This window comes from Mauremys reevesii, linkage group 4, assembly GCF_016161935.1.
Source record: "Mauremys reevesii isolate NIE-2019 linkage group 4, ASM1616193v1, whole genome shotgun sequence".
NCBI classification, from domain to species: domain Eukaryota; kingdom Metazoa; phylum Chordata; order Testudines; family Geoemydidae; genus Mauremys; species Mauremys reevesii.
Genome location: NC_052626.1, coordinates 137,996,940 through 138,023,718, shown reverse-complemented (window position 1 = coordinate 138,023,718; position 26,779 = coordinate 137,996,940). Strand labels below are relative to the sequence as shown.

At 46.1% G+C, this 26,779-nt stretch overlaps 1 protein-coding gene and 1 long non-coding RNA gene across 3 annotated transcripts in view; one reads left to right on the top strand and one right to left on the bottom strand.

The window, feature by feature from the left end:
- Window positions 1-5,115: 5,115 nt before the first annotated feature.
- Window positions 5,116-26,321, top strand: LOC120403830. The gene is made up of 4 exons (XR_005597756.1): window positions 5,116-5,198; window positions 9,088-9,285; window positions 10,835-10,903; window positions 24,613-26,321. It is a non-coding gene; the product is annotated as an uncharacterized LOC120403830 (long non-coding RNA).
- CTTNBP2NL (CTTNBP2 N-terminal like) overlaps window positions 14,932-26,779 on the bottom strand; it is a 40,920-nt gene continuing 29,072 nt past the window's right edge. For both annotated transcript variants that reach the window (XM_039535605.1, XM_039535604.1), the window contains exons 3-5: window positions 23,016-23,246; window positions 19,415-19,522; window positions 14,932-18,364 (exon numbers count right to left, since the gene is read on the bottom strand). In XM_039535605.1, coding sequence (XP_039391539.1) covers window positions 16,892-18,364; window positions 19,415-19,522; window positions 23,016-23,246 — 1,812 coding nt within the window. In that variant the 3' untranslated portion in view covers window positions 14,932-16,891. The remainder of the gene's footprint in view (window positions 18,365-19,414; window positions 19,523-23,015; window positions 23,247-26,779) is intronic.

Genomic DNA, 26,779 nt, shown 5'->3' with positions numbered 1-26,779 from the left:
GTCCTGGCCCTTTCTGTGATTTTATTTATTAATTTTTGACTGGATGCCTGATAACCTTTAAACATGACATAATATAGAGAAACTGCAACACCTCCAGCATCTCCATCCACCCTGGGGATGACACCAGGTATGTGGCTACTCCAACCTGTGGGGGCAATGACATTTTTCTAGCTGATGGGTATGTGTGGGCCTGGGAACCACTATGATCATCTAGACAGACCTTCTGCATGACACAAACCCAGAGAATTTCCCCCTGTGATGCCTGCAGCAAATCTGCAGCTTCTGGTTGAGCAAGAGTGTCTCTTTCAGAAAGAGTGTCTCTTGCATCTGAAGAAGTGGGTATTCACCCACGAAAGCTCATGCTGCAGAACGTCTGTTAGTCTATAAGGTGCCACAGGATTCTTTGTTGCTTTTACAGATCCAGACTAACATGGCTACCCCTCTGATATCTTTCAGAAAGGCATTTGTGAGCTGTCAATCAAATGGAACCTGCACCCTCCCTGACCACCCAGTCGAAAGCAGCTGTAATTCCACGCAGACCCTCAGCTCAGTGTGGGACCTTTGTGGTCCCCAGGCCGTTAGCTGTCTGAGCAACTTCTTATTGGGAGCTGTAAGGCTAGGAGGGCAGAGAAGCGACGAGGCACCCAGTCTGTTTTATCCCATATACAGGACTGCAGGGGACACAGGCCAGGTGAGATGTCAGTAAATACTGATCTCCTCTGTTCCCAATGCTGGGCATGCCTGGCAATCTCCAGCAGGATGTGGTGCAGTCTAAAGGCTAGTTCGTTCCCACATGCAGCTCTGCACAGCGCTTCTCAAGCTCTTTATTAGTAGCACATGGGGCTGCGTAATTAACATGTAAACAGAACGTTGGGCTCCACATGAAACAAATTCCCTTTTGTTTTCAGAGCAAGATGAAAAATATCAGACTCAGCTCTTCAGCTGGCTTCCTTCTCGCTCAGTCCCAGAGTGAGCGGCGCGGCCCGTGGGAAGACTGCAAAGCAAGCCATGAGACTCTGCAGAAGGAGAGCTGCCCCACTGGCAGGGAGGGTTGTTCTGTCAGAACTAGCCATCCTACTAACATGCTGGAGCTCAGGGGGCAATTCTGAAGCAAAGTCAGACAGGTTTGATTCAAATCCCTGCTTTAGCCTCAGACGCCTGCTCCATAGGGGGTTCCGGAGTGACTTTCAATCACAATTCGTGGCCACACGTACACCCTCACTCCGCCCTCTTCCCCCGGACTGATCAGCCTATCTCAGACCAACTCCTACCTCAGGAGCTTCCCTGGCTACCATGAATCGGGCCCTTGCCTGTGCAGTCACTGGCAAGAGCATGCCCAGAGCTGCTCCCAGGGACTACGGCAGCAAAGGGATGGTGGTGGGGTCTCCGGTGGAATCCTTGCACCTCCCTGTTCAGCATGTGGATATTTCCAAGCTCCCTGCCACCTAAGAGACAGAAGTTTGGTGCAACAGGGGGCCCTAAGTCATGATGGATAGGCAAAAGAGGCATCCACAAGAAACCCAGTACAACCTTTTCCAGTCTCCTTGCAAGAAATTCTCTGCATGGAAACTTTTTACACCACCACTCGGTGTTTGCAGACTCTGAACGAGCTGTTAAGACTATAGGCTGGTGGTCTGTCAGACAGCTTCCCTGCTTGTTCATCTTGAGGAGAGGAGCTGCAGTTTTTCCTAAACATACATCTTAGCAAGACTGCATGCCCAGTGCATGGCCCACACCCATGTCCAGGGATGAATGGAGGGGGAGCTTCTCTGTTATCCTTCACTCTCATTCAGGTTCTATGGGAATTTCAAATATAATGTAGTGGCAACAGCCCCATTGCCTGATAGATCAGCACCAGCTGCTTGCAGGGAAGAACAAGAGAACCAAGACAGCACATATGGACCTGACCCCCCCACCTAGCTAGCTCGGGGCTTGTTCATGCCCTGAAGCAGGAGGGTTAGATACCCTCCAATACCCTTGTTTTCATTCACTGTGGATAATGAGAACACACACTGTAGAAGGGATCGAAAACAACGTCCAATCCATGTTTAGCTCCAGCTAAGCTCCTGGGCTCAGTCATGTCTGCGACAGGGATCTGCCTTTTGAGAGGGAGGCTCCCAGGCCGAATGGGTCATCCTGAAGTGACAGTGTCCCAGGAAACCCACGTCCAAATGACCTCAAATTTACACCCCAAACTCCACGCAGGGCCCTCGTGGGCATGCCAAATTTTCCAGTCAAGCTGACATTGTATGTGGAGAGGTTTGTAAAGTAAATGGAAACCTTTTTTACAACCATGATGATGGAGTCACTATGGCCCTTCCAGAATGGGTTAGAACCTGTCATGTTTATGGCAAGCTAATTGTAGGGAGCTCCGCCTCCTTCAGCCCTGAGCTGTACAGAACTAGGGCAGCTCAGCTCAAAGGTGGCTGGTCTCAGAATGCCCTTTGCCTCCCAAGAATTGGACTGAGTTGTGGGTTGGAAATACGAGTTTGTCCTCACTTCTGCTGCCTCCTGTCTTGTGGGTAAGGAAACAGCAAGGAGAGGCCCTTCTTCCAGCTGCTCTCCTCCCCCTCTTCTGGGAGCCTGGCCTGTGCACCACCCTCCTGCATAGCAAGGACTGAGTTATATTGGGCAATTCACCCTGCCTTAGCTGTTCACTGATCCTGGCACGGGGACCGAGATGCATGAAACCCTAGCTGGCTAGAGCAGGTCACTGTTGGACCTGAACGAATCCGCTTCCTATTCATTGCAACGGCAGGTAAATCAGCCCCTAATTCTCCTGCCTCCTTTTGCAGCCCGCTGGGGGTGAAGTTACCGACCCCCAGCCTCATTTGGAAATATTACGGTTAGATTTGGCCTGGGCCCGTGTAATTAGTTTTGTCAATTGAGTTACCAGACAAAAGGCCCTGGCATTTGGTAACAGGGCTGGGCTGGGGAGGACGTGGTTCTGCTGATTTGGTTACAGTTTCTCTTAGAATTGCAATGATTATTTTGCTGACAATAGAGCCAACTGTAGCCGCTGATTAGAGGGAGGAAAGCTGCCATGTGCAAAGAACGGAGCAGTAACTAATCCAACACCCACTCGCCCCAGTATTTTCTAGTGTAACAGGTGTGCAGAGCACTGCCTAGAAACAGAGAAGCATAAAGTCCCAGCCCCAAAGAGATTTCCCAAGCGTGGTACCTAGTGGGAGATGGCATTACATCACCTTGGAATCTACTCACAGACGAAAGTATCATGGGGAAATAACACAGACTCTGACCCTTACGCAGGAGACTTGCACTTCAACACAGCCTGACCAGCGGAGATCAAAGGACAGCCTGAACCCAGGTGCCCCTGGACTTTGGAGTTCAGCGTGGGAACTTTACTCTGCAGCTTGGGACCATCTGCTCAGGAGCCTCCTCCAGCAATTTGGCAATCCGGGCTCCAGTCGTGGTTGAAAGGGGAAGAGAAAAGATCTAAATGTTTCACCCCTCTCTGAATGGGTCAGACCAAGCCCAGTTCACTTGGACAGATGGTAGGAAGAAGGATGGGGATTAGTCGGAGGGGAGGAGCCATCTCTCTTTCCAATCCAAGAAGAGCCTAGCGGAGAGAGATTGGGAAAGACGGGAGAAAGAGATCCAGGCTGGGGTGGGACAAGGAGGCCGTTCGCACCGGCAATCAATGCTGAAACTATTCGTCCAAGTGCATAGAAAGTGCTGAGCCGGGGGGGAGTGAGTGTTTGTGTGTGTAAGGCCTTGAAGAGACTTATGCAGCTGGTGGCGAGAAGTAATTGAGAGAAACCAGCACGTTTCCCTCTAGAAAGGGTGCTGGGTACCAGACCTCCCAATTCTTGCCCGAGAGCCGGAGTCTGACGCAAAATGCCAAAGCTGGGAGGAAGCCCCTGGCAAGATATTTGCTGCAAAATATCTGCTGCGTCATTTGAGTATTGCACTTTTTATACAGTACTAAATCCATCTCTGCCAGAGCTCAGGATTTCACCTAGCTCCCACTGATCCATCACGCAGCATCTAACGCTTGCAGATAAATCATGGTCTGTAGCTGTTTAGCTTCCCCATAAACACAACCGCAGTAATCACTGCCACATGGATGTGGGACCTGACACTCCTGTGAATGAAGAACAAGCAGATGTGTGTGGCTGTGCAAGTCTGCCCTCTGCTGGCCTGACTATTTTGCACACAAGCCCACCTATTCATACAAATATAATACTCTGACTAATGTATCATTAGTGCCCTCTGTAGGGTGAGCGAACAGCAGTGGCTCTCAACCTTGCCAGGCTACTGCACCCCTTTCAGGAGTCTGATTTGTCTTATGTACCCCAAGTTTCACCTCACTTAAAAACAACTTGCTTACAAAATCAGACAAACAGTCACAACACACTATTCCTGACAAATTGCCGACTTTCTCATTTTTACCATGGAATTATAAAATAAATCAGGTGGAATATAAATATTGTACTTACATTTCAGTGGCTAGTATCTAGAGCAGTATAAACAAGTCAGTGTCTGTAGGAAATTTTCATTTGTACTGACTTCGCTAGTGCTTTTTATGTAGCCTGTTGCAGAACTAGACAAATAACTAGATGAGTTGATGTGCTCCCAGACAGACCTCTGGGTACCCCCAGGGGTGTGTGTACCCCTGGTTGAGCACCACGGAGCTAAAGGGACAGTTCTCTCTGTTGCCTTACGGGAGGTGAAAGCAAGGACCTCAATTTTTGCTTCTCCACGCTGTTTGTCACTATGCAGTTGGAGACTGGCACGCACAAAGCAAATGAACACAGTTCTGCTTTCATTATCAGTGGTGCTAAGCCAGAGCCAGTGCTTTGCAGGGCACTTTGCAGAGTGGACAGGGGCCCTCTCTGGAGATGCACACACAACACAGTGTAATACAGCAGGGTCAAAGGGCAGCAGGAGAGTGATCCTATTGGGTGCTGGGAAGTGGGTCTTACTGGAAAAACCTGGGAGGTGGGCAGGTGCAAGCCCCAGGATGAGCAGAGCCTTAATCCCTGTGGACTGAGGAGAGGTTACTACTGGTTAATTAGAGCACCTGGAGCCAATTAAGGCCCTGCCAGAGACCTAATAAAAGCCCCTGCTCCAGGCAGCTAGAAGGAGAAGTGTCTGTAGTTTGGAGAAGTGCTGGTGAGGAAGGAAACCCTGCCTGAGCAGAGGAGTGAGAGAAACCCTGCCCAAGGGGAAAGAGGGTAAGAAGACTGTGAAGCTGAAGGGGCTGGGATCTGGAATAGGGGGTGGACCTGGGTCTCTTCCCTACTAGAGCACTAGCAAAGCTGTTGATGCCCAAGAGTAGGGGAAAGGAGCAGCACCCTGACCCACTGCACCAAGGCAAAGCATAGGACTCTTCTCCCCCCCCCCCCCATCAGCTATTTGCCACAACCAACAAGGAACAGAGATTAGGAAGCAGCAAAGCGTTATTGCAATATGAAGCCTTAATGCAAACTTGAACAGGCAGCCTTGGGTTGCTTGGCTTTTTCTCCCCAGGAGTGTGGCTGCTTTGTGCTCTGTCACTTGGCTCCTATCAGCCATTTCAATGGATGCCCTCTCCTAAGATGAGTCTGGCTGCTTTCTGCTCTGCACTGGGTCTTCCAGGGGAGAGCAACAAGGAGCAGAAAGTCAGATATGGCTCCTATAGGAAGGTCACGGGCAGCAGAACCAGGATGTCCAGCCAGGGTTTGCTGTTAGAACAGGCAGCAAAGAGTCCTGTGGCACCTTATAGACTAACAGATGTTTTGGAGCATGAGCTTTTGTGGGTGAATAGCCACTTCATCGGATGCATCATCCACGAAAGCTCATGCTCCAATATGTCTTTTAGTCTATAAGGTGCCACAGGACTCTTAGTCTGGATCTGTAAAAGCAGCAAACACGGATACCCCTCTGATGTTAGGAGTTTTCAAACTGGGGTTTGAGACCCCTCAGGGGGTCATGAGGTTATTTGTGGGGGGGGAGTTGTGAGCTGTCTACCTCCACCCCAAACCCTGCTTTGCCTTCAGCATTTATAATGGTGTCAAATTAAAAAATGATTTTAATTTATAAAGGGTGGGGGCTGCATTCAGAGGCGTGCATGTGAAAGGAGTCACCGGTACAAAAGTTTGAGAACCCCTGTGTTGGCACATGTCATGATCTCCTGAAGGAGGGGAAGCTGTTTATCAAACAAGGCTGAGCAAATAACTGGGAAACAGCACATAAGGCCCAATCCTGCACTGGGTGAGGGAGCAGGGGACCGGCCGAGCTAGGGGGCCTGGCTCCAAACTTACATTTGCAGTACTAGAGGGGAAAGGAGAGGAAGAAATTTGATGCAGGGTCGTTCATCCTCTGCAGTAGCATTTCCTATCCTAGCTCAACCAGATGGATGTACAGCCTGGGCCGGCGGGCGGCAGTAACAGGCAGGCTGGGAGCAGTCCGCTCTGTGCACCATTTGGTACCAAACATCATGGTAGCTCATTCCAGCCTAGAACCAAAGCTTGGTGTAACAAGAGCCTCTTTAAGTTTAAGCTCCTCCAGCCTCACTGGTCTGTATGTCCCCAAAAGAGCACGGTGCTTGTGCTGCAGGATTCCATCCTGACCAGGCATAGTTCTCAGGAAGGATGGCCAATTAGCCTCAGGACTGTTATTTTTATGGAAAAGCTGCCCTCTAGTGTAGGCTCTAGGGAACATGTCAGGACAAAACAAATATAAACAACCATTATTTTTTGGGGGGGGGGGGGGGGGGCATATGTTATACTAGACTGCATCATTAGCACAGCTTGAACCATAGCTCCATGAGCCCATCAGATCACAGAAGCTAAGGGGTCAGCACTAGGATGGGAGATCTCCAAAGAGAAGAGGGAGGAGGTGTGTGTGGCAGAGGGCCGCTGGCTGGCTGACCAATACAGATTTAAGTCAGGGCTCTAGGACACCAGCCAGGAGCACTGCAGGCTGCTTACTCAGCTAGTTAAAATGATAACTTTTGCCAACAAGCTAGTGGGTTTTTCAGTGATTACAAATAGTCTAAGTGTTAACCACTGTGGAGTGACTGCATTCTCCTCATCTAAGTTCCACCTGGGGTTTCAGTTGGGTCGGGTATGTGGAGGTGTGTTCTGTGATAATGCCACTTACACTCCTGTAGGAAGTGCTGTGAGATGCAGGGATGAAATGTATTAACTAATCCTGCCCAGTGTATACGCTGTTATGTCTACACTGAGAGAGAGACACACACACACAAATCCAAAGAAGGTGCTAGGGAATAGATTTGACTGGCATTCATTGGGAGTGGCCTACTTGACTTGCCTACAGCCTTATGCTGGCTGACAAACCTTTGCTCTCACCCCAGAATGACCTGTCTATGTGGGAAGGTTTGAAAAGCAAACTTTTCTTGACATGGTGTCCCTTCTCATTGTAAAGGGAGAGTCCCTTGATGGAACCAGTCCAGGCCTCCTAGAGGGAGGGAAAGACACTGCATTACAGAAACCTCACTGTCACACTTATGGGGTCTGATGCCTTGAACTCTAGCAGTGCACCAAGCTTGGGCTCTGTCCCCTAGAGGAAAAAATGGGGCTAGTCCCCAAGATTTGAAACCTTAAACATGGGGCCAGAACTGATGGATTTAGGGGCAGAGTGCAGGTGAGGTGGTCAAAGGTGCCCAATTAATGTAATTTACCCACAGCTCTCTCATTCCCCGCTTGGATAACATAACCCTGCAAGCAGAGAGAGCTCGATGGAGACGTCTGTGGTACTTTCCTGAAACGGCACCCGCAGGGGAGACTGGAGGGCAGCCTCCATGCTGAGCGCATGGGCACTCCTGAAGGTCTCTGCTTGGAGTCTGGCAGAGTGGGAGGGAGCTCTTTCCATGGCCATTCGATCCTGGCCTTCTGGAAAAGTCCTATTAGAGAACAGTCACTTTCCTAGGCAGCCTAACCAGCCCCGCTGTAGCAACCTGTCAGACAAGAGGCTCCTCAGTCTCCTCTTACACTCCACGGGTTTCAGTGCTATAGGGCTTTTCCAGAGTGGTGATCTCACGGACAGTGCTGTTAAAGCAACCAATTACAAAGCCACTTACTCCCAGGCCCACCCCCACCGGGTCCAAACCATCTCCTATTAAAGACAGGGGAAGGGCTCCCCTTGCCTTCAGTGGAGGGTAGAGGAGGCCCACAGGGGAGCTGCCCTTTGGCCCTGCCCATCTTCCACAGGTGCCCGCTCCCAGAGCACAACCCTTGTACCATGCCACACAGCAGCTTTGCAACAGCACAACATTGGCACATACAAGTGACATGGGGCCACCAAAGCCACTCCTATGTGGGAGAGGGTACAGGCAATGGTTGCTGGACATACAGAGATCATCTCTGAGAATCTGGAGCTGCTCCTCTCCCCACCCAAGTAGGAGCTGAGCATAGGAGCACAGCCTGCATGAGGAAATCCAGTGGTAACCACCAATAGCTGGAGGAGAAATGTCTCCCTTTCCCTTCTTGGATGGGAAGGAGTAATATCCTCCATCTCATCTTCCCAGATAGTCAGCACCCACAAGCCAAGCCTCTTTGCCTTACCCATCATCTCCCTGCCACATGCCCTTTGTACTTCTCACTTCTCTCCTCCTCCACTGACAGCCTGACATACCTGGCATAAAATATTGTAACCCCTGTGTCCTGCCCACTGACACGCTGCAGCCAGCTGCAAGGGACTGATGCTCTGATGTGGGCAACCACCCTTCACCCTCTAATTCCTAGTGAGAGACTGGTAAAGGAGGGGAGCAAAGCAGCCATGGGTAATACTCCACATCCCTTTAAGTAACCCAATTAAACACTGGATCAGACCACTTAAAAATATTTAAGCCTCAAAACTGAGCCCACTTATCTCACTTAATCCCACTTTATAAACCCAGGTTCATTCTGTAGATTATGCATCAGTAAGTAACTTTAAGATAGAAAGCTTTGCAATGGTGAAGAGTTAATTCAGACTTGCATTTGGTAACAGTAATTGTGTTCTAGTAGAAGGTCACAGCCCCATTGTGCTAACTCCTACAAAGACTCCATGTCCTAAAAAGCCTAAACTCTAAATAGACAAGACAGATGGAAAAAAAAAAAGCACATTGTCATTTTTCAGATGGGGAGCTGCAACACAGGGAACCTAAGTGACCCGCCCAGAGTCCCACATGGAGTCAGTGGCAGAATTGGAAATGGAACCCAGATCTTGAGTTCCAGGCCTGTGCTGAACCACAAGAGCAACTTTTTCCTAGTGAACATGACGTGTAGCTGGAGGAGGAGCAATGAGAGACCGGACAATACCTCTTAACTTAAAAAGGTAAACTGCTATCCCGCTTAGTTCTGTTGCTCGCTGTGTAAGGCATATTAACCTACCTCTTTTCACCACAAGGAGGTACAAGTGAGCTGCTCTAGTGCCAGCAGAACATAGTTACCTATACAGAGGAAAGTTAGTTATTGTGAAACTATTTACAGACACGCAACAAGTTGCAAATTCATACTGGAGACATGTTAAACTTGATACAAACTCAGCCACAAGCCGGAAGGTTTCAGGCAGGGCTGGGAGCCAAGCTCATCTCTCATATTTAGGGAGGAATTTGCCAGCAAAACTCGCTGCTGGGCAAATCATGTTTTCTAAACTATCTAGAGAGCCTGATTTCATGTGCCACTGTAGGTCACATGTAGCTAATGGTGCCAGATTGGCTTTCTTGGAGCCACACAGCAGGTACAGCACAGGCCATAGGAGGTCTGAATTCCCCTCTCTGATCAGAGCTCACTTGGTTGAGGCTGCTAACAACTGTCACAATTGTGACACTTTCTGAGGTGTGGACACTAAGAATTCCTACATAGGTAGTGCACCAACTAGCAGGGTGTCTGGTTACTTGTAGACATTTAAGGGAGTGGAGCAAAACCCTGACACCCCCCTGCCCTCTCTGCTGTGCAGTCAGTGCACTCCGTATGTGCTAGCAGCAGAATGCTCATCTCCTCTTATGCTGCAAGGGCAAACAGAAACAAGGCCCATCCCCTCAATCCTAAGCAGCCAGGCTAGGGGGGTTCTCTCAACAATTTTTGTTTGGTGGCTTCAGTGCTGCTGTCACCACCTCTTGCTAGTGGCTGCTCTGACCATTTTTTCCTAAAATTCCTAATTAACTTTAGGAAAAACAAACACATGCACCTAGATGTGTCCAAATCATTGTGATTTATTTAGATTTTTGCAGACTCAATAATAAAAATGTGCCGTTGTCTCTATTCTTTACTGCTCCTAAACAGACAGACACACAAATAAGGTACTTTGGGTTTTTTGTTTAAGACTTGCTAGCTAGTAAATCTGCTACTGTGATCACTTTTCACAGATTTACTCAGCCCTGGCAAGCTGGGGGACAAATTAAGCCCTGGATGGGGAGGTGGGTAGGGAGATTGGGGCGGGGGGGAGCTGGAGGAGGCAGCAGGGGCCAGGGGTGACATGTGGGAGAGGTGAGCCCAAAACCCTTGTGGCTGGGGGATGGAGCCCACTGTCACATGGCCAGAGCCTGCTGCCTACCACCCCAGGGCTGAAGCCCAAAGCCTGAACCCACCTGCTCCGGAAGGTGATGATTCGGAAACTCTCTTGCAGTGTGTGTAGCTCCAGAAGGGGGTAGGGACCAGGCTCTGCTGGCAGCCCTGAGGGAGGGCCTGCTGCTTCAGCCCAGTTCTTAATCACCACCCAGGAGGCTGTGGCTGCAAGATTAGCCCCTGGTGGCTGCATGCAGCTGCAATGGCTGCATCTGAGAAAGTGCCAGTGCCACTCAGCTACCAGGGGTGAGTTAAAATGGGAGATGAATAGAAGCCTTGTCTGTCAGAGAAACTGACTCATTGCTTCTCCCTGGCAGAAAATGGCTGCAAGCAGGAACCAAGGGCTGGGTCTGGATCCCGGGAGCCACACTGTTGCAGCAGGAGAGGTAGGTTGGGTTAAGTAGATTTCCAAGTTTGGGTTAAAGCCACGTGATGTCAGGAGGCAGATGAAACTCAAACACCCTTCTGATGTTTAAAAAAGGGGTTGTGGGCATTCCAGGCTTGGGTGAGGGCCCTGAGCATCCCAGCCCCACCCCCACTAGGGAGAGTGTAAAACACTCGTTTAGCAACTCACTGGTGAATGGGCAGGGCTCTCCCCTCCCAGGCCTTGGCACCAAGGAGTGGACGGGGCTCGTTATGGGGAGGAAATAGCACTGGTAGAGTGGCTGCTATCCTAACTGTACTGGGGTGGGGTGACTCCTTATGAGCAACTCTTTCCCAAGCCTATAAAGAGAGCAGAGCACAGAGCTGCTTCCCAGGCTGCAAAACCTGCTCACTGGGGCCTGATGCAAAGATAAGAAAGTGACTAAGCAAACATGAGGAGCATCTCCTGGAGGCTGGGCTAGGGGCAGCTAGAGCAGGAAAGGCCCAAACGCACAAGGTCTTTGGAGCAGAGGCCATCTTTTTGTTGTGCTGGGCTTTTCACATATGCAGTAGAGCCCAATCCCTGTTTGGGGATGGGTACTACTGCCTCACTAGTCACCAGGTTAAATGAAACGAAGGGGAGGGAAGAGAGGAGTTTGCACTGCAGCTTTGATGGAGAAATCTCCCCATTTGTTCAGTACAGCCTCCAAATTACTTGCATGAGAAGCACTTCTCGCTAACACCTGTGAACTGTAACTATCAATTAAAAAGTTACCTGGGATGGCAGCTTTCATTCCAAAGGAGAGCAAAGTGTCAAACACAGCGAAACAGACCTGGGCGAGGAGTGTTGCTGTATCACTTCAGTGTCTTGCTCTGGAGAAGGGGCCTTATTTCAGTGCATCAAAGAATCATTCATCCAGTGGAAGCTGCAGAGGGAATTTAGGTCAGCAGAACGCAAATACGCGATCTGGAGCCTTACCAGGATGCTGGGTTCACACCCTGCCCATGCTACAAGATGCAGGAGCATTAGTGCAGCAGCACTTAGCAAGAAGCCCTAGAAATACTCAGATCTATCAAAAATGCTAGAGGGCTATTGAAAGGAACAGGGTGTGTGGATTTACTTTAGGGTGACAAGATGTCCTGGTTTTATAGGGACAGTCCTGATTTTTGGGTCTTTCTTACATAGGCTATTACCCCCCCCCCCCACCACACACACACCCTTTCCTGATGTTTCATACTTGCTGTCTGGTCACTCTCATTGACTTTTAAATGTCACCTGAAAGACACCACCTCCAGGAGCAGAGGGTGTCCTAATGTAGCACACTGCAGTACAGTGGAAGGGGTGCCTGCAGAATTCCTGCTGCTTCCCAGCTGTATTTATACCAGGCCTGTCCAGCCACCTGGCTCATTCCCAAGTACTCTCAGGCCAGAGGCTGCTGGGATCACAAGGCAAGATTGACCAGCTCTGCTAGGGTCACGGTGATAATGCTACTGGGGCCATCTTGCACCCGTGAGACACTAGTAATTGGAGATTCCAGCTCACGGGAGCTAGAACAACTTTTGCTCTTACTCAAAGGTACACTTACACTTTGTAAGATGAATACTGGACCTGAGGCAGAGCAGCAGTATTCCACCCATGTTGACAGCACTGTCCAGTCGAGAGGGCACTGGGCTGGCAGGTAGTCCCAGTTCTACCATTGACCAGCTGTGTGACCTGGGGTGAGTCACTGACACAACATATTGTAAGCTGTTTGGGACGGGGGCTGTCGTTAGCTGTGTGCTTGTCCCTAGATGTTAATATAATCGAAATAACCCACCCAGAAGATCCTGTTTCTAGACATACGTAGCTACAATGCTTTAAAATGTCAGACTCTTGGGTGTTAGTCATGGCAGAAATAGCAATGAACCAACAGTCTGTAAGAGAAGAGTTTAATTATTAGGCAAGCGATGGCAAAATATGGCTTTTAATAAGCCAGCAGAAACAAGCACTGAAAAATAACTAGAGGAGCATGTGTGGTTCAGTGGCACAATTCTCACCATGCAGGTGGGAGACTCCTAGGTTCAATTCCTGGCCAATGCAGAGCTGAGGTTTGGGGGGGGGGGGGGGGGAAGAGAAGGGTTATTGTGACGTCGGGGGGCCTGTGATGTGCCGACACAGCACACAGATTTGCATAGACAACACTGAACAGCTGACTACCCTCTAATTCCTGCTCTTTATTTTAAACAAAAGAAGTTGCCCTCCAAGCCAACGGTAAGTGTCTAGAATGATGTAAAAGCCCATTATTAAATAATGCCTGGCATCTCTCCAGCCTTTGGAATAAGGTCTCATTTACAACTTGCCATGTCAAAAGGCACTTGCAACTTCATGTAAAACTTAAATGGACTCCAAAGCATCCAAATCCTGCAGAGCAGACTTAGGAATATTTTTCCCCAGGTGTAACTGTCCAAAATGACCTAAGAAAAACCATGGATTTCATACCCATGTCTAATTAGCATAGCTCACAGTAACTCTTGTATTTAAGGCAAGCATTCAGTATAGAAATACTCAATATGCTGGTTGGTTGTTAATAGAATTGAACAGAAATGAACCCACAGAGATCAAGACATCCTACTAGTTGCAAAGATGACACGTTAAGTGTCTTCAGGAGATCTAAAATTGCTGTAGTGGTACTTTAGGCAATAAGATCCTTTTAGTTTGGGGAGCCACAATCTTCCAAGTGTCCCTGCTGCACAAGCAGGAGGCTCCAGGACATCTTCCTTTTGTTAGTGTGTAACATGTAAAGAAGGCATTAATGATAAGAGACAGCTTGATTATCCTCAGGTGGCATTTACAGGTACACATCAGGCCATGAGAGCTTAGAACAAATCTTAAAAATATTTTCTTGCACAATAGTCAGATCTTAAAAATAAAATACTTTATTGATAGTATGAATGTTTAACATGTTTAATGCTGTCAGCTATAAAAATGATTAAAGACTTCCGCTTGGTACATTTGGCTTTACAAATTTACAAATGTTAATGAATACTATGCATTTTGCACTTCATTATAACCCCATCAGCCGGTGACAAAGCTCTGCAGCAATGTCTGCTTAAACTCAGACGTGAATCATAGAAGTAAGTTTTAGTTGCTTCCACACACAGAATCTACATCAAAAATTTAAATACGAACCCTAAATTTCTTATTGGATTAGCTGAATCCATTTTAATAGTTGTGCTTAGTTGAAGATAGGCTACTAGCAAAAATACACATTTTCTCTTGCATCCCCCCTCCCCATATTACATTACAGAAGAAATACAGTATTCAGTGCATTTCCTAAGAAATAAACTTCACTATAATATATATCTCTATAGAGTCATCATAAAGAAATGGTATATCACCACTCAAGATTAGGGTAAAAGCAAGAAAACAGGTTAGAGCAGTTGTTGGAATGATACTCTAGCTAAAATCCATTCACCCATCAGTTTTCAGCTGTTACTCTTATCAGGAGAAAAAATTGCTGTGGTAAGATCACACTTTAAATATGCTTTCCCAAGAGTCTCTACCTATTTAGCTATAGGGTGCTACTATTTTTCTTACTCTTGGTGTATGGACAATTAAATAGGAACTATGGTGCATACATCTACTTAGAAGTTCATAAAAACATCTAACCATCCCCATTGCACTATACCAAAGACTATCATATGGGTCATTTTTCAGCTTGGAAAAGAGACAACTAAGGTGTGTGGGGGGGAAGAGATGATAGGTCTATAAAATCATGACTGGTATGGAGTTAAGTGTTGTTGACTCCTCGTAATACAAGAATTAGGGGTCACCAAATGAAATTACTTGGCAACAGGTTTAAAACAAACACAGGAAGTATTTTTTTCACCCAATGCACAGTCAGTCTGTGGAACTCTGCCAGGGGATGTTGTGAAGGCAACAACTATAAGAGGGTTCAAAAAAGAACTAGATAAATTCATGGAGGACAGGTCCATCAATGGCTATTAGCGAGGCTGGACAGGGATGGTGTCCCTAGCCTCTGTTTGCCAGAAGCTGGCAATAGGGGATGGATCACTTGGTTACCTGTTCTGTTCATTCCCTCTGGGGGAACGTGACATTGGCCACTTTCAGAAGACAGGATACTGGGCTAGATGGACCTTTGGTCTGACCCAGTATGGCCGTTCTTATGTGTGGGGGGGTAGAAAAGGGTTGGCTAGGACACCATCTACTAATGCAGTTCAAGAATTCTGATGTCCTATAAATTAAGACTCAGAGCTGGAAGAGACCTATTATAGCCTGTATAGGAGTGCATCCTCCCAACCACTGCAGGAATCTTTCCTAAAATAAAGGATCAAGTGCTTTGGTTAGTTGTGTGCTGAATAACTAAAACAGAGGAGCAAGCCCCCAACTGTGGGAAACACTTCTCCAGGCCCTATGTTGCTGTAGGCAGAAGGGCTAAAAATCAAGCAGCAAAACTGATTTATAAGTTTAGGATCAGAGTCTTGTAATCTGTGCCACTTGGCATTTGGGATACACACTCATTCAGGCTAGATTCCAGGCTGTAACCCTGATCTGTTCTATTTAGCTTGTTACATTTAGTGTCCATTACTGTAGTGTCTTCACACACTGTCCTAATTGAATGTGAGTAGCATAGGTTTGCAGTGAGGTCTGTAGACTCACCATTTAATTCACAGCACAGGTAAAAATTATTGAATCTGTTGGAAACTGAACTCCAAAAGTCAAGCAGATGTTTTTTTCTAATAAAAAAACCCCCAACCTACTCTTGTTTTATAATCTTAGAGTGTATTTTTACCTTTTCTTCAATAACATAATCAGACTAAGCGTAATATGCATTGTGTGTGTAACATGTACATCGGTGCATCTATCTATACATATATGCAGATTTATATATGAAAGTTAATAATTTGGTTCCACAGCTGCAGCCAGTGAGGCTAGCAGGATCCTACAGCAAACTGCTCAGTAAAATCTCAGTCTGACATACAGTCTTGTTACAAAGTGAGCAACTTAAGTTATTGCTTTTGATTATTAGTAAAGATCCCATCTTACTGTACAGAATGACTAGCGATTTCTTTTCAAGTAATAGCAAGATCCTTATCTCACAAGTTTTACTTACACACACACACACACACACACACACACACACACACACACACACACACACACACACACAGTAGATTGCTTGAAGAAGTTTAAAACCAAAGGTGAAGCACCAGGAATGAATCCTTAGCCATTTAACCTACGGCGAGACACCAATGTGGGAAATTAATGAACTGCAGGAAACTACCACCCTGACTGTTTAATGCTGTCACTGGTTTTGGACAACTCCCGTGGAAAAAAGAAGGGATTGGGTTGCACAGAGCTAAACAGCAGGACCAAAATCTGCCCTAACACACTCATGTGCATCTCCTCTGATGTCAATAGGAGCTACATCCTAACATGACAGGGCAAAACTGGGGCCACTCTGTGGTCACCTTTGAAAGATTTACATTCTGTAGCACGTTGTTTACAAACTTGATTTAAGAACAATTGGAAAGGATTAAAAACCAGTGATTCAAACATTCATGATTCATAGAAGAGCTGTTATTTCTGTGGTTAGATGGTCCCTTTGTTTTCTACAGAAAACCAAATTCATACCACAGGCTTAGTTCAGGCACTTTTTATACAGTGTTCATCTGGAATAAAAATCTGCACAAGTGATTTCTGCATAAATTAAAATGCTTCAGCCCCATTATAGTTTGCTAGTCAGCTCCCAGCACGTTTTCTTCCCTCCTTGTTTCATTTGACTGCTGACATGAGACACCCTTAGGGGCTACCTTACAGCTCTATAGTTAAGGTTTATACATCAATATAAAAATTATTTCCTACCTATTTCTAAAAAGAAAGTACACTAAAGGTATTATACAGACACATTCTGCTACTACCCAAATAAATAACATGGAGTGGATAAAACAGCGTCTCTTAGCTCTAGGATGCTAAAGCCATGGAATGCTACATTCACATTTCCTAAAGACTAGCTATTAGTTGGCAACAGTATCTCAATGTCTTTACCGTTTGCTACTACAGCATTGTTAGAGCAGCTACTTGCCAAGTCCATGGTGGCACCAAGAGAGGATGCCTGGGAAGGGGTTTTGGTTAGTGGGGTAGGAGTCACCGGGGACTGAACCAGGCCAGGTTTCTTTGGAGGAATAGGAGGGGGGTTCCCTCTTTCTGCTCTAGGGATTGTTGGGGATTTAATTCCAGGAGACAATGGGCTCAGTGGGCTAGAAACTTTGCCTGGGCTGGACTCGCTTTTTGGACTCACAGCGTTTGCCAGATTCCGATAGTCTGTGCCAAAGGGCGAGCTATTCGGAGAGACTGGCTTTATAGGTCCCTGCTGACTGGTGAATCTGGAAAGAACCTGAGTGACTGTGTTGCGGGCTAACTGTTTGGCAGTGGAGTTGTCTGCAAGGGTAGGAGACAAATCCCTCGATGGTGGGCTCTGCAGTCCACTCGACTGATGGTCCTGATCAGCTTGGGACTGGAATTTGTGTCTGGCAGCATGGAAACGTTGGTTGATCCCCACCTGATAGGACGACTGGTAACCAGGGCTGTTTCCTGAAGCTCCTACCAAACGTTTAGTCAGAACTGGGGACGAGCATGGAGAAGATGTCAGAGATGAGGCAGCTGTGCTGCTGGGAGAGAGAGACGTCCCACCAGAAGGAAGCTGTGGGATCATACACACAGGAGATTCTGTTCTTACAGGGGAACTTCCATTCTCAACTGCACTTTCTGGGACTGGACCAACGGGCTTCTCTCTCAGCAGTGCCTGGTTCTCTGCTATGTCTGTCTGCACTAGCTCACCCCTTGTTTGCATGTCTGTGTCACAGTGCCCATTTGCTTTAGCATAGGGATGGGTAGGTGTGCCAGGGCTGGGAAGGGCCATGTGTGCAGTTATGCCCGCATTGCCCAGATTGGTTCTGTCTGCCTGGGAACTTTCTGTCTGGCAAGACACAGACCTCACCAGTAGGCTCTCTGTTTCTACACCTCTGGACATCATTGAGGGGTTTTGCTGTGAGTGCTCAGCAGGGTTGGTGCCCTGGCAAGGAACCTCCAGTTCTTTCAGGGCTTTTTTCAGGCTCTCCACCTCTTCCTTGAGTACCTTTGTCCGGTTCTCTTCTCGGTTCAGCTTGGCTCTCAGCTGTTCTCTTTCAATGTCGAACTCGGAGAGCTGCTTTTCCACCTGTGCCTCCATCTGCAAACCCCGCTTCTTCTTGGAGGCCAACTCCTCCTCCAGCTTGCTCACTTTGCTCCTCTCTTTCTCCAGTTTCAAGCTCAGCTCCCCTGCCTTCTGTCCCTCTTCCACTACCTTGGCTGTGGCTTTCTTGCACTCCAGCACAAGCATGGAGGACAGCTGCTTGTGGCGTGCCCTCTCTTCCTCCAACTGGCTCGACAGCTTCTTCTGCTCTTTTTCAAATTTTTTCACTTGGGTCCTTTCGAATTCCAGCTGGAAAAGAAGACAGAAAGGTTCTCAGAAGGAACTAAAAAGCCTCCCATATGCAAATGAGGTAACTTTCAATACCCCAAAGAACTAACGTAGTTGAGCTGCAGATCAGATTTCCTTATCTACCGGAGCTCACGATCCTATATTTTGCAGCAACAGAAGGCCTCACTAACACCAAACAGTATCAGAGGAGTAGCCGTGTTAGTCTGGATCTACATGCAGCCAACGAAGTGGGTATTCACCCACGAAAGCTCATGCTCCAAAAGGTCTGTTAGTCTATAAGGTGCCACAGGACTCTTTGCTGCTAACACCAAACAAAGCAGCATGGGTCCCTGTTCCACTTTAGGTGTCTGTGAGGTCACCAAGTCTTGCATGGCTAACAGATCAAATCAGTTCTTGGCATGTACACGTAACATTAGCATTAGTGTACCACTTTATATAGTCACTGATGGGAAATTTTCAGTTGTTGACTTTTAGTGTAATATACACCAATGGTCTAGCATACAGAAGTTTCCCTCTTACTGGTTCTGCCTCCCCACCCCTTATTAAGCTGCTTTACAATGCCATTTAGAAACATTTATGGAGGTCTAAAGTCTAATGCTATAGCTTTCTACTGTTCTTGTGTTACAGATAAAGCAGTAACATCAATCTGCATTACTGTGGATTTCTGAACAAAAGTACACCCATTCTTCCCCCTAGTAGTTCGGGAGTTCTGCATAGTATCAGAAAGCCACAGGGTGTGACTCAGATTGTTTTGCCTTTACATTCAGCCTGCTTCGTGAGATCTTCTCCATTTTAAGGCTGAAACAAGCTTTCTTAGCCTGTGAACATTTTAATCCATTTCACACATGGAAAACTGGGTAGGACAAGCTGGTATTTTACATGTGGTTGACAAAAGCCAGGAAATGTAGAGTCTTATCCTTAATATTTATTTGATATTCAGGTACAATTAGACAGATGTTCTGCTTCATCACCCAGACTTAGTATATCTGTGTGTTCTGAGAGCATTCAGCTTTCTGTGGGGAAGGCTAATTATTAACTCCCAAGGCGCACCTGCTGAGTCAGCCGCTCCCGCTCCTTCTCCAACATGTAGGTGACATCATCTCCTTCAGCAGTGTCCTGGGCATGCCGCTGCCTCTCTTCCTCAAGATCCAGTATCACCTTCCAAACAGACACTTTAGTCATCTTTTTATAGAAAAGCATTTACATACATGCTCAGAAAGATGTTGTGTAGGACTATAAATTAGAAACCCACTCTTCCTGTATCCTTATTTTAGCTTTCAATAGGTAATTTGTATGCTTGTCTCCAGGTTGTAGCGCAGCTTTAAAAACTTTGAAAAGTATTTTCCTCACTGAAATTCAATTTTATGTATTATTGTTTGGCTGGTGCCCGAGATAGGATTTACTGACAAGGTCATTAATGCAAAAACCAGCAGCATATACACAGCCTCATCAGTTTTAGACATTGGTTCAAGGGAAATTTGCATTATGATATGCATTTTTTACTCCTGGGGGAATTCTGCACCACTACGCATGCACAGAATTTATATCTCCCACAGATTTCTTTGCTTCCCTGCAGAAAAATGGGAAACAAAGGGAAACCACAAGAGCAGTCATGTGACCCTCCCCAGCAATATGTTTTGGGTGTCCAGGGCAGCTGGCAGAGAGGTAAATCACTGTGGGGTGGGAGACAGGACTGGGGAAGACATGGCTGGTGGTTCCTACCCTGTGCCAGGCTCAGCTGCTAGTCCTGGCTGGGCTGGGGAGGACAGGACTTCCTCTTCCCCTGCATGGCAGCTGGGGCGGGGCCAGACCCACTGTGTTCTTCCTTGTTTCCTATGGGGGATTTTCTTGGTTTTCCTATGGTTTGCATGCAGAGGGGGTGGGACTTAAACCCATACCACCTAGGGAAACTAACAGGGTGATGGGAGAGAGAGTTTGTTGTTACAGAGGACCGGCGAGGGAACTTGGGACCCCAGCTGCAGAAAGCTCTGTAATCTCTGCGCTCCCCCGCCATTGCTCCTCAGCTGCAGGGGGAGGGATCCCTGTACAGGGAGCTGCTCCACCATCTGCCCAACCACCATGCAGCCAGACCCCCTCATACTCAGACCCTCCTGCTGAGCCTCACACTCACATCCCCCCCGCCCTCATCCCCGGCTGAGCCCCTCTCCCCCTGTACCTGGACCACCCAGATGAGCCACCCCACAAGCCCCAACCAGCTGCACCTGAACCCCCACCACCCCAGTATCTGGACCCCCTACACCTGGACCCCCTGCAGAGTCCCTTTACCATTGCACCCAGATTGCCCCTCTCAGAACCCTCTCAACCCACACCCAGATTCCCCCACACTAAGCCCCTCCACACTTGTATCCTGCCCACATCTGGTGCGGAGGGGCAGGGCCCTGGGGTGTTTCTGGGGCAGGCCCGGTCCTTGCGCTGTGTCAGGGTTAGGTGCAGCCTCACTGCTGAGTCTGTGTCCTGGGGGAGGAGCTGCACAGTGATCTCCCACCTCCCTGCAGCCAGTGGCCTGTGCTCCCCACTGCCATGCTGGAGCCTCGACATGAATTTTTAAGTATTGCGTGCAGAATTTTTACATTTTTGGCATAGAATGCCCTCAGGAGTACCTCTGCTGTGTCTCGGGAGAGATTTGAAGCTGGCAGCACAAATATTTAAGTCTGATTTGACAGAACAAGTTTATTTTAAAATAACTCTAATTTGTTCTAACACTTGAAACAAAACTGCCTGCTTATAAGGACCAGTCAAGAAGCGCCTTCAAATTCTACACTGAATTACAATAACTGAGATTCCATTAACTCAGCAGAAAAGTCAACATACAAACTTCCCAGTCAGATACTGCAACTCTGCAGTATGTCAAGACCAGTTCTCCCAAATCCATTCACCAAGAACGGAGCATTTACTCAATCCTTCTGACAAAGTCAGTTTCTAGACATCTTGCACAAATATATCTGTGTGCCTTATGGGGAAGGGCTAATTTGGTTTTAAAAAGTGATTATAGCCAAATATATGGCTGAAAAAGTGAAGTAATGTTTCCTATTTATTCTTCCAATGACTTACATGTCAAATAACTTAGGAAGTGGAGCAAAGATTACTTCCAAATGTCTTCTCTACACACAATGCCTCAGATCTAAAAGTCAAGCTGCTTTCTGCCTTTAACACTGATGTAGTGAATATTCTGCAATCAGAACCGCTTCAGACAATGGTGGCATTAATGTAAAAGGCAGAATAGAATCCAGCTCGCTGTCTCATAGCTAATACAGGAATAAAAACTTACTTTGAGTCTTACAGGCCAACATCATTAACTAGACACAATGGGCCCATTTTTTTCTCTCTTACTTCCAAAGGGATTAGACCTATTTGCATGAGTGCTATGACCAGGGTTTACAGAATGAGGCCACAGCAAGAAGTGACCTTGTTGAGAAGGAGCCATTTTTGGATAATGGCTTTTAGTTCAGACCAGACATTAGACAACAAAATTCGTATCTACTAATTTTGTTGCCGCTTCCCTTATTTTACTGTTTGCAGTGACTACACTGGTAGCAAATATTGGTTTGACTTTGTTTGGAGAAGAACAAAAAAAACCCAACTGGTTGACACCCTTCCAAAAGGTTTGAACTCTGCAAACAAAGTACACTGACGGGCAAATAAATTTAAGAGTCGTGAGATTCCGATGAGTCCAGGTCAGTGGAAGTTCTTGTTTGTCTTCATACTTATGTGCAGCTTTCCACTGTAAGCTAGATAAGCACAGCTCTGGAGAGGTGGGGCCTCCAAAGAGAGCATGGCCAGAGCTTTTACTAAGTGTGCCTTTACTATGCATTCATGCCAATTTGGGAGATGGTTAAAGCAATATTAAAAATACCTAATAGGCATGAAAAATAGCCCTTGTTAAACAATATTTTTGGAGGAAAAAATGTGTACATGTATTATAAAAGTCTATAAGGAGAAGCTGCATTTCCACTAGTACCTACCAACCAATTCTATTTCTCTTTTAAATAAGCAAATATAGACCATTCAGTTAACCCATAGGCATAGTTCAGTGCTGCTGTGAATTGGCAAAGCTTTGTGTGTGATGACATGTAAATGAAGATTTTTTTTTCGATGTTTAGTTCATACAATACTTCCCAATCCGAGTAAGCTATTTCCTCCCTATATTTTCCACAGATCTCCTGTTAACAGAACAGCAGCACATGTACCTTCGTATTTAGAATACACTCTCTTTACTAACTGTACAATATTGACCAATTAACGCTTTTTTAAAGCCACAAAGTAGGACTGTTTAGCAACGACAGGAACTCCTTTTGCATTTAACTTTCACTCTTTACCACGCTAAAAGGATAGCTCAGTGGTTTGAGCATTGGCCTGCTAAACCCAGGGTTGTGAGCTCAACCCTAGAGGAGGCCACTTAAGGATCTGGGGCAAAATCAGTACTTGGTCCTGCTAGTGAAGGCAGGGGGCTGGACTCAATGACCTTTCGGGGTCCCTTCCACTTCTATGAGATTATATATATATATATATATATATATACACACACACACACACATATACACACACACACCTATCTCTCTCTCTCTCTCTATAAAAACACGTTCCCAAAAGTACATTATTTTTAGTGAGTTGTATAGAAATTAAAACCTACCTTTCTGTGCCTGCTTTCTGCAGCAGCTAGTTGAGAGAGCATTCTTTCCTGCATATTCTTGCAATGTTTCATCACTACTTTTAGGATAGACAAAGGATTGGAGCAAACTGGTTGCTTTTCGCCATGATTTCCCACCTTCAGCATCTCAAAATCTCTCTGCAGAGCCATTAATGGGTCACTGATGTTGTACTTTCCATAGCGTTCTTCAATGAAAGTGTTTCTGTGCTGGGCCTGAAACATATAAATATGTATTTCAATTTATTAAAAGGTGGTAACTGAAGAATCATATGGAAATTGACAAATCATTTCTAGATAGAACAAATACCCCACGGTATTGTATCTCTGAGACGTACATGTCCCTGCTGCTTGGCAGCAAGATGGGAAACAGACCTAGTTATCTGCTGGAGGGATAAAAGTAGCTAGCATTGCACGGTTTTTCCTGATGAAAGGTGCTGGGTTAACAGTCCCAGAGACTGAAGAGCTCTACTAATCCATAGGATAGATCGACTAGAAGCTGGGGCAAGCAATATACTGTAGCAAGCTTCTTCACAATGACCACACACGGACATCTAAATGGGCAATTAGCACAGCCTCCATGGCCCATTTAGTCCTTGCCATCTCTGCTGATGTTGATGACAAGGGGGCCCATAAAGGTCATGGTTTCTGTGGCGAATGCACTAGTCCTTTGAGACCTGGACATAGTCCAAACAACTTATTTCACAGCCCATGAAATGGCCACAGCGCAGTCAATGTTTAACCAACTTTTTACATCCTTATGCATCTGGTAGACCTGGGTAAAAAATCCTTCCGCCAAACAGTTAAATTTCATGAGGGTTTTATTTTTAATTGTTGCTTGAAATTGCATCAGAATTTGACAAATTGTTTTTACCTGGGTTGGATTTACACCCACACTATAGAAGAGGCACCAGTGTCAGATGATCAATCCCAGGACTAGCCAGTTTTCCAACAAATAATCTTCTAATTGAGGCCTCGTCTACACTGGCACTTTACAGCGCTGCAACTTTCTTGCTCAGGTGTGTGAAAAAAATACACCCCATGAGCGCTGTAACGTGGCAGTGTAGGCAGCGCACCAGCGGCAGCACTTTAACATTGCCCTGAATGAGGAGCCATCAATCCTTTAATAGGAATTTTACATAAAGGGGACCACTTGCATGTCTCTAACTGTGGTGGTATAGTTTGAAGTTAATACAGAGTAGGCATGGGGTGAGGAGTGTTTTAGGGTTTTTGTTTGTTTGTTTTTCTTTTTGAGAGCCACATGAAGTGTTGATTTCTGAATATGTTTATTTTACCCATTACCATGCCTAGCGAATCATTTTAAAAGATCAAAACTAACCTCCACCACAAGATATAGGAAGAGAAGCTAGTTTCACAAGATACATGGCAATGTGGTACCAGGGACGACATGGGGATAGGGTCTGAAAGTACAAATTAAGCACAAAACTCTGTCACACTGCAAACCATATGTAAGTGAGCCAAAGTGCAGACCCAAAAGCATGAGATTTCCATCTCTATTTTCCTTCCTGCTAGAATCATGTCAGTTGAAGCTACTGATTTCCATTTTTGCTTTCCCCAACAGGAAGCCACATGCAAGAAAAGGAAATCCAGCTCCAAATGCCCATGTCTTTTCACTGTAATTAAAATGCCAAAGAAACAAGAAGATGATCAATTAAAGGGTTCTTTTCAACTGAAGAGCCAAGGACCTCCTCTCCCCATAATGACCCCCAAAGTTTGTTCATGTTAACTGAAACCAGGTCAAGGTCAAAGCTGCTTGTTTTGTAAAATTCACTGAACTGTGTTCCCCACTAAATGAATGTGGCTTAGTGGCTGGAAGAGGAGATCGGGAATCTGAACTCCTAGGTTCCGTTCCTAGCTCTGCCACTGAAATGTCGTGTCACTTTGACCAAGTCTCTTCACCTCACTGTGTCTCAGCTTCCCCTCATATACGAAATAGGGTTTGTCTCCGAAGTTAATCTAAGCGGGAGAGTGTTCCACCCGCCAGTGACAAAGACGACGTGGGACAATTGCAGACTTTGAAACCTACCCTGACAAAGCTTCTGCCTCTCAGGGGCAGAGGTTTCACTAGCATTCATAAAGTCTCAAAAGTCCTCGGATGCCAGGTATCAGAGGTGCTGAAAAGATACTACTGCTTTACCAGCTCCAGAACGCAACCACTGGCAAGGGAAGATGTGCCCTTTTCTAACATCGTGTACTATACTGATGCTCCCAACCCTTCCCCTGCTCCACTGAGAAAGGATGCAAAAAGGAAAGGTTTCATAGTCTGAGTTTTCAACAAATGCCCATGCTGGTCTGTCTCTACAATTTGTTGTATGTATGGGAAAAAAGTGAGGCACATCCAAGCACAGATTCAGAGAACACAAAAGCTCTCTACATAGGGAAATTCCACTTCACCAATTATGTCATGTTTTGACTCATAATCAACATCATTTGCTCACTCTGGGACAGAGACACTGAAAGAATCACTATTCCAAGAAACAGAACTCAGTGGAGCAAATGTAAACAAGGAGGCCTTTCATGAACAGTTTCTGCATCCGAGGACAAAGGAAGGAAATATTTTTTTCAAGTTTGTAACAAACTCTGGTGGTCATGCATTTGCTTAACTACTAAAGTTCAAGCACCAGCTTGAAAAGGTTGAACATTACAGACAGCACTTGGACAACTGAATACTGAAGATTTATCTGTCTGGGGACTGAAGTGTGTAGGAACAACAATAATCCCAAAGATGACAACTTCTTTATACACAAAAATTACCCCGTAAAAGGACTTACTAAGCATCATTATGTTACTGTTTATGGCTTAAAAGCATCTGATTTTAAGCACGGATAACAACAAAGATCCAATAGGTCTTCCAGTGTCTCTTGATGGAGCTTACGAGGTCTTTACAAGTAACTCAGTGTCTGACTTGATTAGACTTTTCACTGGTTCTTAAATCTAAAAGAAGGCTTTTAACTCAGTAAGTGTCCTCACAAGCATTACCTCAACCACAAAGATTTTAGAAGAGTTTGTTCAGTGGGACTAACTAGCAAGTTGGCACACTGCTCTGAACTCATCCTCTGATTAAATCCCAACCTCCTACACACAAACCACAAATACCTTTCGCAGCTGCTATCTGCACTGTACTGGAACAAGCACACTAGCTAAACACCACTAAAAAGTATGAGAGCCACCACACAATACATTCAGCACGCTACGGTATCCACACACCAACTACTGAGATTAAGAGAGCCAGCCAGTCCCAGGTCTCTGGTGTCCCAAAACCTCTTAAAAGGAAAGACAGTAAATAAATATTCAGTCCTCTCTGACCGAGAGATTTAATAATTTAGTGATGTTTCACTGGAAGAGCAATTTTGTGCGTCGTCCTGGATTTCTTGGTGTTCACGTTAGGCAATTATAGAATTTCACTCCAACAATAACCTATAAATCTATAACTGGTCAGCAAACAAGTTCTTAAAATTCTTTCACCCAGGTACAGACTAAATGAAATAAAGCATCACAAACAGCTTAATCATCCAACAGCCATTTCTTTCAATGACAGACCCGAATTAAAAAGCCCAGCACACTTGGTAGCCTATAAAAAATAAAATTTGGAACCAACCATTGCACCACAGAATGTGTTTATCAGGCACCATGTTGCCTCTTCCCACTGCTTTGAACATTTACTAAAAAAGTTCAAAAGAAAATATATAATGCACAAGGAACAAGTTTAAAAAAAATGTAAAGTTACA